The 16,122-nt window shown below is 32.1% G+C and overlaps 1 protein-coding gene across 1 annotated transcript; it reads right to left on the bottom strand.

The window, feature by feature from the left end:
• Positions 1 to 8,492: 8,492 nt before the first annotated feature.
• Positions 8,493 to 10,109, bottom strand: LOC105156546 (transcription factor TCP15). The gene has a single exon (XM_011072706.3). The coding sequence runs from the start codon at positions 9,895 to 9,897 to the stop codon at positions 8,722 to 8,724; it is 1,176 nt and encodes a 391-aa protein (XP_011071008.1). The 5' UTR covers positions 9,898 to 10,109; the 3' UTR covers positions 8,493 to 8,721.
• Positions 10,110 to 16,122: the final 6,013 nt, after the last annotated feature.

Raw genomic sequence — 16,122 nt, 5'->3', positions numbered from 1 at the left:
CCCTTTTGATTATGTAGTTGTCTATGTTAGCTGCCTCTGCCCTCTACCATGCCATGCCCATCCAATTTATTCCTTCCTTTGAATTTTAAATTTGTTTGAGTTAGATCGGCCCATGTCCGCCTCCAACTTTTCAATTTCTTATCACTTGAACAATACATTAACGTGCCACTCTGATTTAGTTCAATTGGTGAATATCGTTTGACTCACATATCAATATGTGAGTACTGATTTATTTTTAATACTAAAAGTTGAGAAAATTTTAGTTGGAATCCGATTTAATTAAATTTGAACCAATTATATGACTTAGTGTAGTACACTTGTTGTGTAATTGGTGTACAATTTAAGGAAAGTGTTCAATCACATAACAAGTATTTGATTCGACCAAATATTTTTTCCTAAAAATTGGGCTGTAATAATAATTGTTATTGAAGTAATCAACGTTTATTGGTTGTTGATAATTAAAATATATGTTATACTTGTAACTTATTAAGTAAAAAAACGAAAAATAGAGATGAATACGTAGAATTGGTAGATAGAGATAGGTATCCACAATTGTGAAGTAGGTATCGATGAGTTCTGATTGAGATACGGATCTAAATTAAAAACAAAAGGGTGAGTCGACGTCGTGGCCAAATAATTTAGAGCGAGTTGTTATCCCAAAATAATTGAGATATCCTCTGCTTGTTTGGATACAATATTTATTGTACTATTCTTTCCCCCACACATATCATTCTCACCTTATCAACTCCCCAACGCCTGCTCCAGATAGCAAATATATATATATATATATCATTTAAGATTTTTTTTTCATTCAAATTAGTTTTGGTCGAAATTGAACCAATTATATGACAAGTGAAATATACTTGTCGTGTGATTGGTGTACAGTTTAAAAAATGTGACCAATCACATAACAAGTGTATTACACTGTAATTGGTTTGATTTGACTAAACTTGATTTGGATAAGAAATTTTAATCATTTATATACATGGTCAAAAATAATTACTAAAATGAACAATTTTAGCAAAAGTGATTGTTGTCAATTACCTCAAAATTATTAAATCATTCTAACCACTCCTTATGTTACTATTGACACATTATTTTATAGGCCATTCAAAACACATACACACACATATATATATATATATAATGAATTATTCTTAATCAAATCAATTACAAAGTAAGTATGATACATTTGATATACTATCAATCACTTTTTTGAATTGTGCACCAATCACACAGCAAGTGTATTGTACTTGTTATATAATTGATTTATATCTGTTCAAAAATGATTTTAGTTAAAATTTCCTATATATATATATATATATATGCATGAAAGAGAGTTTGAGGCATAGAAACTGGGAAGTTGGTAATAAGCTTCTTCCCAGCGGTAGCATTATCTTCTTAGGTGTAAGCTTTAATTTATGGGAATATGCATATGTCTGAATATTATGGGCTTCAATTGGTCAGAAAATAAAAGAGCAATTGATGTGGCAGATAAGTAGTGTATGTGTAGGCAACTATTCTTCCTCTGCAGAAAATGAAAACCACCCCTGCAGACAAAGACAATGCCGCATTCAAACAAATTTGGAGAAAAGCGTACGTATGGCACCCCGGAGGATAACCATTACCTTCATAAAGTCGTGTTTCACAGCAAGAGAAAATCGCGGCTGAATAGCAAGAGTATTAAGTGACTTTTGTGTTCGTTTTTTGACTAGTTTGCTATGTGGAAATTATCGTGATGGGGAGGGAAATATTTAATACGGTAGTTGTCGCCGCATGTAATTTACGCAAGCATATTAAAAAGAATCGTGATTTGAGATAAATTAGAAAAAAAAAAAAAGAATTTGTGAAAAGAAACATATGTGGTAAAAGAAGAGAAGAAAGAAAGAAGTGTTCGAGGGGAAAAGAAAAAGAAAACGTCGAGTGAGATGAGAAAAAATAAATTACAATTATGGGTTTATTAAAAAAAATAAGAATTTATAGAAAAAAAAAAACAAAGTGTTGGATTGGGAAGAAAAATATTATAATTGTAAGAAATATTTACGTTATTATTCTGATCAATTTTTTTTTTCATTTGAAAGAAATGAATGAATTAAAGGACAAATATAAGTATAAAAAGTATGTACGACAAAATAATTTTTTTTTATAATAGTATAGATACTAGCGGACGAAACACACTTCATACATGTGTAGAATATTAAAGTTTTATCATGTATATTTAATTAAATTAAAAGAATAAATTACCACAACTATTAAAATATTTTAATGTTTATATGTACATCATACAATTATTGATATAACCAAGAGACTAAAAATGAAGTTATCTTATGTAAGAATAAGTATATTTTGAAGGATTCAGTCAAAATATAAATTCCCAACCAAAATTAATTATTAAAGGTGATTGCACTTAATAAATAATAAGATATAGATATGTCATCATAATTTATTTATCCTTATCTAGTTAGGTATTCGATTAGACCCGGTATTTATCTCACGCTTATAAATATTTATGGACGTCGACGTCTAATTCAAGCAATGGAATTGAAATTCTAAAATCATCATCTCCAGTTTAAATTCTAAATATTTATATAATTTATAATAATTTGTTATTATTGACAAGATGGCGATATTTATATATTTTTTTGTAATGATTTACTTAATCGTTTCACTGATTATTAAATATTTCGCAAGATGAAAATTTTATTTTAAAAATGTAAATTAATTTTCATATCAATCAAAAAGTTATTATGTATTTTCTGGGATCTATTTTCCAAAATTCGAACAAACCAGGCTGAAATGCTTTCGTCCCATTTAAGTAGCACGGTGTACTTGTGTCTAAAAATTTTCTCATTTCATCTAACTTTTTGAAATATTTTTTTGATAAAATATGCTCTTGTATGAATTTTTTTCCAAAATATATTTCACTAGTCCAAATTTTCTTATTTGAATCCATTATAATAATCATTGCATGTTGTTCTCCTGTATAATACTTTTTAAACATCAAATCGACTATCATTGTACACTTTTATCTCGTATTCAATTAAGCATTTAAAAGATATATCATCTCAATCAAATTTATTCCGTTTCCTTTTTTCTTTTTGAAATAAGATGAGATGCGATGAAAAACAATCACACACAATCCAATATTGATAGAGAATAAGAACTGAAATTCCTTGTCTTGAAAAGTACTTGTAACAAAATAAAGAAGAGGGAGACGACATATATATGTATGGCCACGACACACGGGGCCTGAAAATTTGTAATCAGTTTAGGTTCTTGTGGCAATACTCTTTAATTTGCCCTTTTCAGACTTTATTGTGATCACCAACACCAACAATAGTTTTATCCCGATATATATAGATATATATAGATCAAGATCGGAGAGCACCGACACCACTGAGCAACGTGATCGGCAATTAACTTCTGTTATGTGATTAGTACATGGGAAATACAACAAACAAAATTCTCATTATGTACATCCCCATGTTAATAGAATACTGACCCACGAACGATCAAAAATTGGCTTGAATGTATTCGAAATGGCCGAATTTTGGGTATGAACTGGGTCACAACAGGGAGAGCCCTATTGTCCACTTCGTGGAGCTCGGAGAGAGCTTCGCGTGCATATGCAGCTCGACGCATAACTCAACTCGTGCGCAAAGTTAAGCGTGCTTAGGCGAGAGTAATACTAGCATGGATGACCCCCTAGGAAGTCCTCGAGTTGCACCTCTTTTTGCGAGCCACTCCTCACGTTTGTCAAGTCTTCAGGCTTTTTTTCACTTATTCTTTTCCACCCCCCACACTCCGCTCTCTCCCGATGACTCCACAGACCGCTCCAGACGAATGGGCCCACGGCGGCGTGCGAGAGGCCGACCAAATGTGACGAACAATCGAAAATGGGCCCGAATGCACTCGAAAAGGCCAAATTTTGGGTACAAACTGGGTCACAACAGGCAAGTCCTGTTGTCCACGTCGTGGAGCTCGGAGAGAGCTTCGCGTGCATATGCAGCTGGACGTGTAACTCGACCCGTGCACAAAGTTAAGCGTGCTTGAGCGAGGGTAGTACTAAGATGGGTAACCTCTGGAAAGTCCTCGTGTTGCACCCTTTTTTGCGAGCCACTCCTCCCGTTTGTCAAGTCTTCAACCTTTTTTTCTCTTTTTTTTTTCCACCCCCCACACTCTGCGCTCTCCCGACGACTCCATTGACTACTCCACCCCCCATACGGAAATAGTAGAGGCTTTAAGTTCAACTACATTAAAAGAAAACCGGAAACTAGAAGAATACAGGCATACGCATATAAATAGTTAGATGAGAAGCTACGGCGGCCTACAGTTGCAATAAAGCGAGACGTGCACCATGGCTTTCCGCCGCCACCACCGTCAGTCCACCGATCCGCTCTTGCTGATCACCGTAGAATGGAGGACTAGGGTTTCGAGTTGGGGAATTTGAGAGCATTATATATTCCTTGTTAAGGGCCAAAACCCTAATGGGCCTTTCGAGGCTGGTACAAGCGGGATTGAGTTACCGATTTGGGCCTATTAGACACTAAAAGAACGGCCCAAATTGACAGTACCAACTAGTTAAGTGTTTACAATATTCGAAATTTAAATAGAATTATTAAATTAGAACTCATTTACTATACATTTGCGGATAACACACAATTATTACACCATAAAAAGTTATTTTTCCCTAGATCATGTATTTATCTATTTCTAAAATAATTGTTAATATTATATTTTGGTGCATAGTTTGACATGAATTTATAATCTATTTAATTAATCTTTAAGATTTTAAGGTGTTGAACTTTGTAAATATTGATCGACCCTATATATATAAACAAACAAGTAATCAAATGTCTTTGTTTATAGTTCGTTTGAACATAGATTTTGAAACTTAATCCAGCCTACGTACTCATTATCAAATATAGTGTTATTAGAAGAAATATAATTTTTTGCTATAACTAATCATTGTAATTAAAAAAAAGAAATTTGTGGAAAGCATAAATTAACCAAGGCTTTGCAACGTCCAAAAACTGTTATTTTTGCAAGTGAAATCAAAACATTAAACCTTAGTAAATTCATAACATGATAAAAAATTTAAATTTCATCTTGATTATTAATAATATTGATTTATTACAATTTTAAATCATGATATTAATTTATAATATTAGAATAAATTAATTTTTTTTGTAGTGCGTATATATATATATATATATATATATATTTCTGCTCAACTGGCTCTTGCTTCTCTAAGCTGTCTGCCCACACCAAGAGAAACAATAAATTAAAATTAAATAGTAAATGTACATTGTAAAAACCCCATTATGGATTTAAAAAATTTAAATTCGAAACCTGATTCTTATCGCAAATGTTGCTTATTATATTTTATTAACATATACATGCATGCCATGATTTTGGGATGGTAATGGTTTTGGGTCGGACTCATCGTATTAAGGGCGAGTTTTGATATCTTAATTGGATGATGAGCGGGTTCTGGATCTTTAATATTTTGAACCCGAACTCAATTCAACTCCATTTTTCTTTATTTTCTTAGTATATTTTTTATACACTTACAAAAAATATATTTATATATATGGAAAAAATATGTATATTTTATTTATACTTAACCACTTTCCCTATAGATGGCATATAAAGTAGGTTATTTTTTGGCTTTTATTGGCTTTCTAATTTCGAAATATTGCAAGCAATTACTTGAACAAATTTTGTAAAGTTAATTTATTAATTTGATTTCATAATGTATTATATAAATATATGAATTATAATAACGGCCCTTCTGATCACTTGAGCTACCACATAGACAACTTGCTTGATTGTTCCCTGGAACCATATAATTGCGCAAGACGTCGCCATGGACACCTCTTCATGGAACTCTCATGCACAATTTGTTGAATATACGCTAACAATTGTGAAATTTTAAGCTGGATCGGTTTGGGTGTTATATATATAATTCATTTATATGGTAAGTGTCAAATATGTTTGTCGTGTATTTGATATATAATTCAAGAAAATTGACCAATCACACGACAAATTGATATGTAACTGATTTAATTCAATTAAATTTGATTTGAATAAGAAATTTTTCCTAACAATTTACTCATTCTCGTTAAGGGTGCATTTGAGTTTATGGATTTAAAATTATGAATTTCAAAACTCTGTTTATTACACCATCCTTTCTTAAACCTAAGAAATTTGTTTCATTCTCCAACAGTATTAGGTGAAATTACACTTTTAGCCTCATAAAATAGGGGGTTCAACACTTTTAATCCATTGCTTTTACGCAATTTTTAAAATGATCCCCAAATTGAGAAAACTTGATACATTTAGTCATCTGTTTAACTGAATTTTCAAAATAATTCCAAAATTGAGAAAACTCGACACGTTGAGTTCCATATCCAAGTTTCCGTAAAGCATAAGACATGGAACTGAACGTGTTGAGTTTTCATAATTTTGTGACTATTTCGAAAATAGCGTAAAGTATAGAATTGAATGTGTTAGAGTTTTTTCAATTTAAAAACTATTTTGAAATCCCATAAATGTATTAAGTTTTCTCAATTTGGGAATCATTTTTCATAATTTTGTGACTATTTCGAAAATAGCGTAAAGTATAGAATTGAATGTGTTAGAGTTTTTTCAATTTAAAAACTATTTTGAAATCCCATAAATGTATTAAGTTTTCTCAATTTGGGAATCATTTTTCATAATTTTGTGACTATTTCGAAAATAGCGTAAAGTATAGAATTGAATGTGTTAGAGTTTTTTCAATTTAAAAACTATTTTGAAATCCCATAAAACAAAGAACTAAAAGTGTTGAACCTGAAACTAAAAGTGTAAATTTTCCCAACAATATAACTTAATTATGTGGTGTAACAGTTACTTAAAAGAGCAATGTGACATGAATACTTAATTAGCTTAATGCTAACCTACTTACCATAGAAACGAAACACGTACCACAACATCCACAAACACACATAGTTCCAACAAATTACATGATGATCATGTATGGGAGCAAAAGGGGAAATATCATGAACATGGAATATCAAATCCTTTGCAGAAAAAAATAGTTCACATGCATGCATTATGGATCAGTGTAGTGCATGCGCCTGCCTCTGGAGAGAATATATCTATATCTATATACGGTGGAGCTTACAGCAAAACAGCAACATACAGGCCAATGACAAGAGTGTACTGTACTGGGCCATTACAGCGAAGCAAAACCCAGCAGATATCCTTCACTCCAAAAGTGTCCAGATAAGATCTGGAAAACCAACAAACTACCATCCGTACCTATTCATACAATTCCTGCTACAGACCACCATGCATGTTAATTATTTATCTCCAGTGATCATCATGGAAATTAATGAACGACGGTTCGGATTTGCTGGCTGGCTGGCATGCAGGGACCACCCAACGTAACAACCTGAGAGTCTAATTAAGCTAAGCAGCTGCATGCAGCCACGTCCTTATATGAGAAAGAGGAGGTATTGTTCCTCAAGTACTCAGTGTATGTGTACCAGTTTTGGGAAATTATGTATGGTCAGCAGCTGTACATTGACCACCTGATCAGACCCCACCTCATCAAAATTCAAAATTTTGTGGGCCATTGCACTGTATTGCTTTCGAGCTTTTTCCCAAATTTCTTGCAACCTTAATCTTAATTATGTATGCATATGTTTAGTTGTGTATATATATGGTTCATTTAAGTATATATCATCAAATGATCACTATGGGTTTTTTTTGTTTCTACTATATATACCAATATGCATTTTCACTTCCAAAGCTGTGAAGGGTATTGAGCACAGACACATATATATATACACACACACATACTAAAGTTAATGAACTAGTGTGTGTGAATGTGGAAGAAAAATATTAACTCAAGAGTGAATTAATTAAACATTATGGGGATACTTAAATTAGGTTTAAATGTATTTTTTGTCATCTAATTATGTTTCTTGGCGTTTTAATCAGGGCTGTAAAACGGTGCTACATATTTTTAATTTTCATAAATTCAAAACAAATTTGGCCGGAATTTTTCCAAGTTAATTTCCAGCCAAAAGTATGTTAAATTCACAAAAATTAAAAACATATATGCAGGACTATTTTATAACTATAGAAACTTAAAGAACTAAAAATGTCAAACAAACATAATTAGAGGATTAAAAATGCATTTAAGCTAATTAAATTAAGTCTATATATCTAGTACTACAAGGTGAGAATGTTATGATGATTGAGCTTATATATTTGTGAATTAATTCTCTTTGAGGCAAACTGATCATTAACATAATTAAATCGAAAGATAAGCTGTTAAAGAGATCATTAGCTAATTAGAGTTTGAAATGCTTGCTACATAATTACCACAGAACAATATATATATATATATATGTGTGTGTGTGTGTAGCAATCAAAGCATAGCTAGGGTCAATATCATTCTTTAGATATTTCTGTCGAAACCCTAAAATACGCTTTAAATCTGCCATAAAGATAAATTAATTGAATTGGAGATGAGATCAAACTCGAAATTCACGCAATCAAACTGATAAACCTGAAATGATTCCTCACAGCTGATCAAGCAAATCTAGAACCTAGTGCTGCAACTAACCATTGACATATATAGACTAAACAATGGTATATCCAAATATCAAGAATTTGATGAAATTCAATAATATTAGGGCACAAGTAATATACTTTACAGATCATAATTCAGGAGTGTCGGTCATTGCCGCCTGCGCCGTGGCCGCTCCCTTGGGCCTCCATGGCTCCACCACCTGGAACCGTCCTGAAAGCATTAAGAGCTGCAAGCATGCCAAAATGACCATCCACCATCGAGCCGACACCACCGGCACTGCTGCCGCCGCTGCCCCCTCCATTGCTCATAACCAGTTGTTGCCCCGGCAAGAGCGCCACCGGTGTTGGAAGATTCATAAAATGCAGTCCGCTATTAGCCACTGAACTTCCTCTATACATACTAGAATTCCCAATTGAAGGAAACGTCCACAGAGATTCACCATTTGTCACCTGGTTACAACCAGGATTCGCCACCATAAGAAACGTTGTCGCCGGAGTCTGACCTTGGCTCGCCGGAATGGACCCCGCGCTCGACTGTAACATGTAATTTCCCATCTGTGTTCCAACAGCTGACGGCGGCAGATCTTCCTCCTGCCGCCGTTTTCGTCCCATACTCGCCTCCCCTTCCGCAACCACGTCAAGGCCCGTTTCACGCAGCTCTTGCTTAGCTTGTAACATAGCGTTCACATTCGCATGACTTATACTAGCAAAATTGAACGAACTCTCGTTTGTTAATCCAACTCCAGGAAACAAGACCCTTCTTTGCGATGAATCCTCATTAATATTATAACCTCTCTCCCACTGATCCTGAGATCTAACCCTCATCTGGGCCGCCCCAAAACTCTGATTAAAATAGCTAACGCTCCTCAATTGTGAGGGAGCAGAAAGGGTTGAGCCTGAACTCCTCACTGAAATATTAAGCGAAGTAAAATTCGCAGGGATAGTTCCGGTGCCAGTGGCAGCGATCACGGCCGGCTCCGCCTGTTGCAACAGCCACTCAATAGTTTCGCCGTCAGATTTGTGGCCCAACTCTCGAGTGAGCTGAAAAACCCTGGCGGCACAAGTGGCCGGCATGCGGATCCTGCGGCCACGCCCGTCGACCTTAGTGTGCCTATCTTTGGTGGAAGTTCTTTTAGGCTGAGGTTTCTTGTTAGGCTGTTCTTGTTGGGCTGAAGAATTAGTATCAGTAGTACCAGAAATGGGGAAATTGGAGCTACAACAAGCTTCTTCATGCTGTTGATCTCTTTTCTCTAACAGTTGTAAAGGAAAATTAGACCTTTGCATCGAATTTCCATTACCATCCATGATCATATACAAGTAATATATCTCGGTGAGAGGGGGTGGGGGGTAGCCTAGTACATCTATCTATCTGTAGATGACCCTCAGTTTCCAGTCACTTGTGGGACTCTCTCTTCTCCTTTTCTTGATTTTTCTTTCTTTTTTTTTTTTTTTTTTCTTTTTGGGGGGCCTTTTTGTTCTCTCTCTGTCCCTGTCTTTCTCACTCTAAGCTGTTAGCTTGCAATTCCTTTCAGATGGGAGCTGGCTGATGGATTATTATCTTAGAGAGAGAAAGAGAGAAAAGAAGAAGGAGAGAGAGAGCAGGCTTTAAGCAACAAACACAATGAGTGGAAATTATATGGGTGGTGGGCTAGGGCAAAATTAAGCAATCTTTCTTTATGAAAAAACAATCTTATTTTTTTCTGAGGGTACTAAAGTAACTTCGTTCTTGAATTATTTTGTGGAGACTGGTGAGGTATACAATCCATGAATGATATGCATTGTACTATATATGTGAAAGTGAGAGGACATCGGATGCGAGGGTTAGAAAATTCTAATTTAAATTGAATTTGGTTAAATTTGAATAAATTATATATAAGTGTAAAATATTTGTCATATAATTGGTATACAATTAAAATAAAATAATCAATCATACAATAAATGTATCATACTTATTTTATAATTAGTTTGATTTTACTAAAAAAATTCTGCAATGAAACTGTCCTCCTAACCTAAACTACATAATTATCTATACCTTATTCAAGCGACATAATTAAGGGTATATACTTTACTTTATATTAAAAAGATAATTATAAATTATATTTCCGAAAATGATAGGAAAAGAATTCTCATATATCCCTAATTTACTATCATTTTATAAACAAATTGTACGACAAATTAATCTATTATTATTAATAGTGGGTAAGAATACATGTCCCAAAAATAATGATTTTACTAAAAATTTCCGAAGTGGCATAAGTCGGAAGAAAAAAGGAAAATGAAAACGTTGCTAAAGACTTATAATTAGTAGTGATTATTGAATAAGTTGAACCAATCTTTTCTTTGAAAAAAAATATTATTCAAATTTTCCCCATCATTAGGCCAAACAGCAATAATACAAGAAGACTATATATATATTATTATAATTATATAAAAGAAAAGAATATATATTATTATATTTAACCACATTTTCATGATGATAATCTATTTTTTTAAATATTTTAATAATAGATTTATAATATTCTCACACTCCCATTCTTACAATCATGTATTGTTGGCGCTCCTTGATCATACTTGATACAAACGGCACTTAGGGATTACAGAAAAATAAATTATTTTATGTACTTTGATCACCACAATTTAAAAATTATTGCAAATCAATACTATAAATCGAAATGAGAACTTAAGCTTAATTTAAGTATGATAATCAATATTTATCATGATTTAGCTATAATCAAAATATTTGTGATAATTTTTTATTGTAGTTAATATTTCGACCTCGATTGTAGAAACCACAACTAATAATCGTTGCACAATCAAAATTAATTAATATTTATTATAATTGTATACTTTTAATCATGATTGTTAATTATAATGATCAATTATATTTCTTCTGGTGAGTGAATAATACTATATGTTATCTATAAACAATAAATTAATAACATGTATAGTCTGATAGAAATTAAAATATATGTTAATTACTAGTGATCACAAAAAACTTGATTTTCAAATTATTTATACTCAGTAATTTTTTAGGTGCATGTTGAGTTTTTCTATAAGCTTGGATTCAATACATTATTATGTATATTTAAATTTAAAAATTAATTTAATTACAAAATTCATTAAAGAAAATAAAAAATTAAAAAAATATTATAAAAATAAATTATTTATTTATATTTGTAGGATTCAAACCTACAAATATTTTAATGGTAAGATATGAATTTTGGGAGTGGAATATTAGAACCTGATTATGAGGAAGTGCATGCTAGCTAGCTAGGCTTTTATACACACACTATGGTTGGACATGAGTCAGTTGATTCAGACTCCACGTGCGGTACTGCTCTTTATCACTCAACCTCTACAATCGGACAGTGGACACCCAATTGGATTGGGACCCAAACTCTTAAATGATCCCAGATAACGCAAAAAACAGACTGCATGCATTAATAAAGATTTTTTTATGAAAAAATATCAAATTTCATACCCCATATATGTCTAAATATTTTTGAAATCACTGGCTGAAATCCTACGCAGCAAATCAATTTAATTTTTCTTAAAGTTAAATATATATATGTTAAGTTGGCTTAGAGAAATTAAATATTAAAAAGGGAAAAGATGAATTCCCTTGCCATTAATTATTTATCCATTTTAGTCCAGACATTTAATTTCAACTTAAAAAAATAGATTATATATTCAGGAAATTTGAATCCACAACCTCGCTCTTGATCAATTAATCTACTAATTATTAGGAAATGAGTTTATTACTTTTAATAATATGCATAGCTTAACAGTAATTGAGTGATAAGACTCCTGTTTCAGTTTTCTTGTACTATATGTCATGGATTAAGTGTACTTTACTACAAGTTGGAAGCAGTTAGATTAACGTTTGGCTTAGTTGTCCCATCAAATTTCAAAATCATATGAAATCAAATTAAGATCATATAATCTATATTTCAATCATGATACCCACAACTACAGTAAATTACATATGATTAATCAGAGAATATATGCACATATAACAACCAACAAACTGGATATAATGATGATATTTAGATACATATAGTCGTCATTTTTTTTTTCTTGTGCATATGTTAACCCGATTTAGACAACTAATAAGACATTATGTCTTCAACATTCAGCTAACCCTGTTTGTCCTAAACATTGTTTACTTGACGCTTTGTCACTAATCAAATCCCTACACGTTGGAATCGAATTATTCTGCTAATAAACATACATATATATATATATATATATATATAGTTTGATTGTAAAATAACCTAACCTAATTTCACCAAATTAGTTTCTTAATTAATTTCCTTAATTGATCGATCTAGCTAGCCCCTATATACCCAAAAAAAGAACAAGATTTGATGGACATTAATGTCATGAAAGTACAACCACCGTAACCAACGACAAAGTCATGTTACGAACCATGGAACCCTAGTAATGGTGTGTCATGTCTCCCTATCAAATTATATCATGCGATTGAGTACAAAACTATCATTGTAATTAAGCTTAGTTGGTTTTATTTAATTTCACTAGACGTAATTATGATTAATTACGTACTAGACCTATTTTTTTCCCAAACCTCGTATGTGTTGTTTTTTTTTTTTTTTTCCTAACCTAAGTTTCATCTATAAATAAAACCATATATAGTCGACTTATGAGTTTATATTCTTGGCGAGTTAACTGTGATGCTTGGTGGGAGCACGTGCCATGTCACGCGACCATCTAACTAAATCATTTCAACTAATTTCACATTACACAAGAATTTTTGTAGCCTCTTTGGTTGTCTAGTAATCCCATTAATGGATAGTTCATTCACTTCCAAGATCCATTGATGTTGTTCCCAAGCGACAAACCATCATCCATCTTTCAAAAATGGCATGTCTTAATTGATCCAGCTGGTTAATGAAAATTTAATTATTGTTTTTTATATCGAAAACCATCCGAAACAAAATTTAATTAATCACAAGAGTAATTATTATTTATTCGGAATATTAATTCATATATAAAAGTTTAATCTAAATTTAATTTAATTAAATCAATCACATAATAAATATACTGATATTTTATGATATAATTGATTTACAAATGAGTAGGTTGAATTTTTATATACAGAGAAAGAGAATAATGCTCAAGGTATGGTCCCATTAATTATATTATTGGTGAAAAAGTGGTGGACAATGTTGCAGTTAGGGTTCTTGGATCCATATTATTTGGTGGAATTGGAAGTCTGGCCGTCTCCTCTGGGCTCCGGCAACGTTGGTGGGTGAGCCGACAGCTCCACCGCTGGCTCTATTAATTAGTGTCTGCTGCCACCTGCCGGTGTCTAATCACCTCTCAAGATCTTTTTCGTACGTAATTGTATATGCATGCATTTGTCGTATATTAGTATGTACGTATAAAGATACATAACTATATTATATATGCTTATACTTTTTTTGTAATATACGCTTTATTTTATTATTCAATGACTATTTTAGTACATTAATAATTCAAATCAACGAGATAAATAAACAACATACTAGACTACTATAAAGGTAGACACAAACCAGTAAAGAGGTAAACATATACCTAATATTTATGGAACTTGAACTTACAACTTTTTTAATTTGAAATAGTTAGTGTACACCGTATATCATCCATGTTGAGATACTTATATATTATTGAAATATTTAATTTAATGTGACAGTAATAGGAATTTAATTAAATGAACACTCCTAATTAATTGATTTGAATTGAGTTCCTTTTTTGAATTTTTTTTGTTTAATCTCATCAATATCAACCTACTGCGTATATATCATCATGCATTTTTGAAGAGAAATTTAATTTTCATGAAATTTTTAGTCATCATAATTTGATAAATATTCGATTAAAGATATTTATGTAATCGTGATTGATTTAATTAGGACCTTCTAGCTAGCTACAACGTAAATTGCTGTCTTGATTACTTGTTTTCAAATGTATGTGACCTTTGTACGCAATACGTATTATTTTACACGTAGAAATACACACAATTGGTGTATATATTGAGATGAGAGGTGATGTTGACAAAAGATGAGTTGGAGGTGGACCGAAAATATTTCATTGGATATATGTATTGTAATTTTAATCTAATTAATTCAGATTTGATAAAATTTAATTTAAATCATAATTTTTCTATGAGGAAATATATTAGGTAAATTTAAATAATTACTTAACATATATACAAAGGGAGGGCCTCCCCAATTAGTTTCTGAAATTTGCTGTTTGACCCCTGAGTTTTTGGATAATCGACAAAGTGGTGGTTTGCAGGCGTTTTCAGACCACATCCACATCCACATGATCAGTGTCATCGCTTTGAAATATTTTCAATAATTTGATGTGCATAGGCTACCAATGTATATATAAATATATATATATATACAATATTACATTAATTTAATAATTGTAGTACGAGAACAACAACGCACGTGATCAATGGCTCCACGAGATTAAGAAGAATAAAGGTCCTGATTTTGATAGGATCAGTTAATAATCACGAACGTCTAATTTGTGCCACAAGCTCCGACCAGATTTCAATTGATCAACAGTGATGAAAATAAAATTTAATGCAATTCTTCAATAAATTAATTATCTTTTCCACTCGGAGTATGAAACCAAAATGTAATATTCACAAGTAGTGGGATCAATCCAATACGTTATATGACTTTGGACATGTGATTGGGGAATTTGATCTTAAATCGATAAGTGAAATATTGATTAAACAATGGATCGATGAAAAAGGCTTTTAATTTCCTGGAAGTTTAACGTGTAAAACAATTGGGATGGCGGCGTCAGCTTAAGCCTGAGGGTGCCTCTGGGTCGGGTTGGTTTTGATCCGACACGTGGATAACGTTGGGCTGTAAAAGAAATAAAAAGGCGGAACGGAGTAGGACGACTAGGAAGCTTGCTTCTGAATTTAAACTTATCAGAGCCAGGTTTCGATCCTGGGACCTGTGGGTTATGGGCCCACCACGCTTCCGCTGCGCCACTCTGATTTGTTGATATACTTCGCTATATATATGGATATATACTATCCTGTTAAATAAAGTTGTCCATTTTATTTTAAAATTGTCTATGAGGCACTCAATTTACAAGAAAGAAGTAATAAATTGTATTATTTGGTGCAATTTAAAGTAGATTATAGTCAAGGCAAAAGTTGAATTATTTTCTCTAAAATAAATATGCTCTCTATTATAATGTTAGCTTTGAATTATATATATAATATAAGAGCAAGATTGTCTAAAAATTTAATTATAAAGAGTAAATATTATGTCTAAAAATTTAATTAGAAAGAGTAAGTATTACATTTATTAATTTTAAAAAATAAATATTACATTAAGAATAATTCAGGGTGCAAAGTGTATTTTACCCCATTCTTCTTTCCAAAAAGGTATATAAGCCCAAGCCAACATATCACATATATATATAACGCTGTTTTTTTTTTAACTCGTGATGTAGGATGAAACCATTCATCAATCCAATAATCTACTTGCTCTGTGTAACTCATTTGAA

Source organism: Sesamum indicum, linkage group LG2 (assembly GCF_026168435.1).
Source record: "Sesamum indicum cultivar Baizhima isolate 11 linkage group LG2, ASM2616843v1, whole genome shotgun sequence".
NCBI classification, from domain to species: Eukaryota; Viridiplantae; Streptophyta; class Magnoliopsida; order Lamiales; family Pedaliaceae; genus Sesamum; species Sesamum indicum.
Note: the sequence above shows the minus strand (reverse complement) of the source record. Positions and strands in the feature narration are given on the sequence as shown.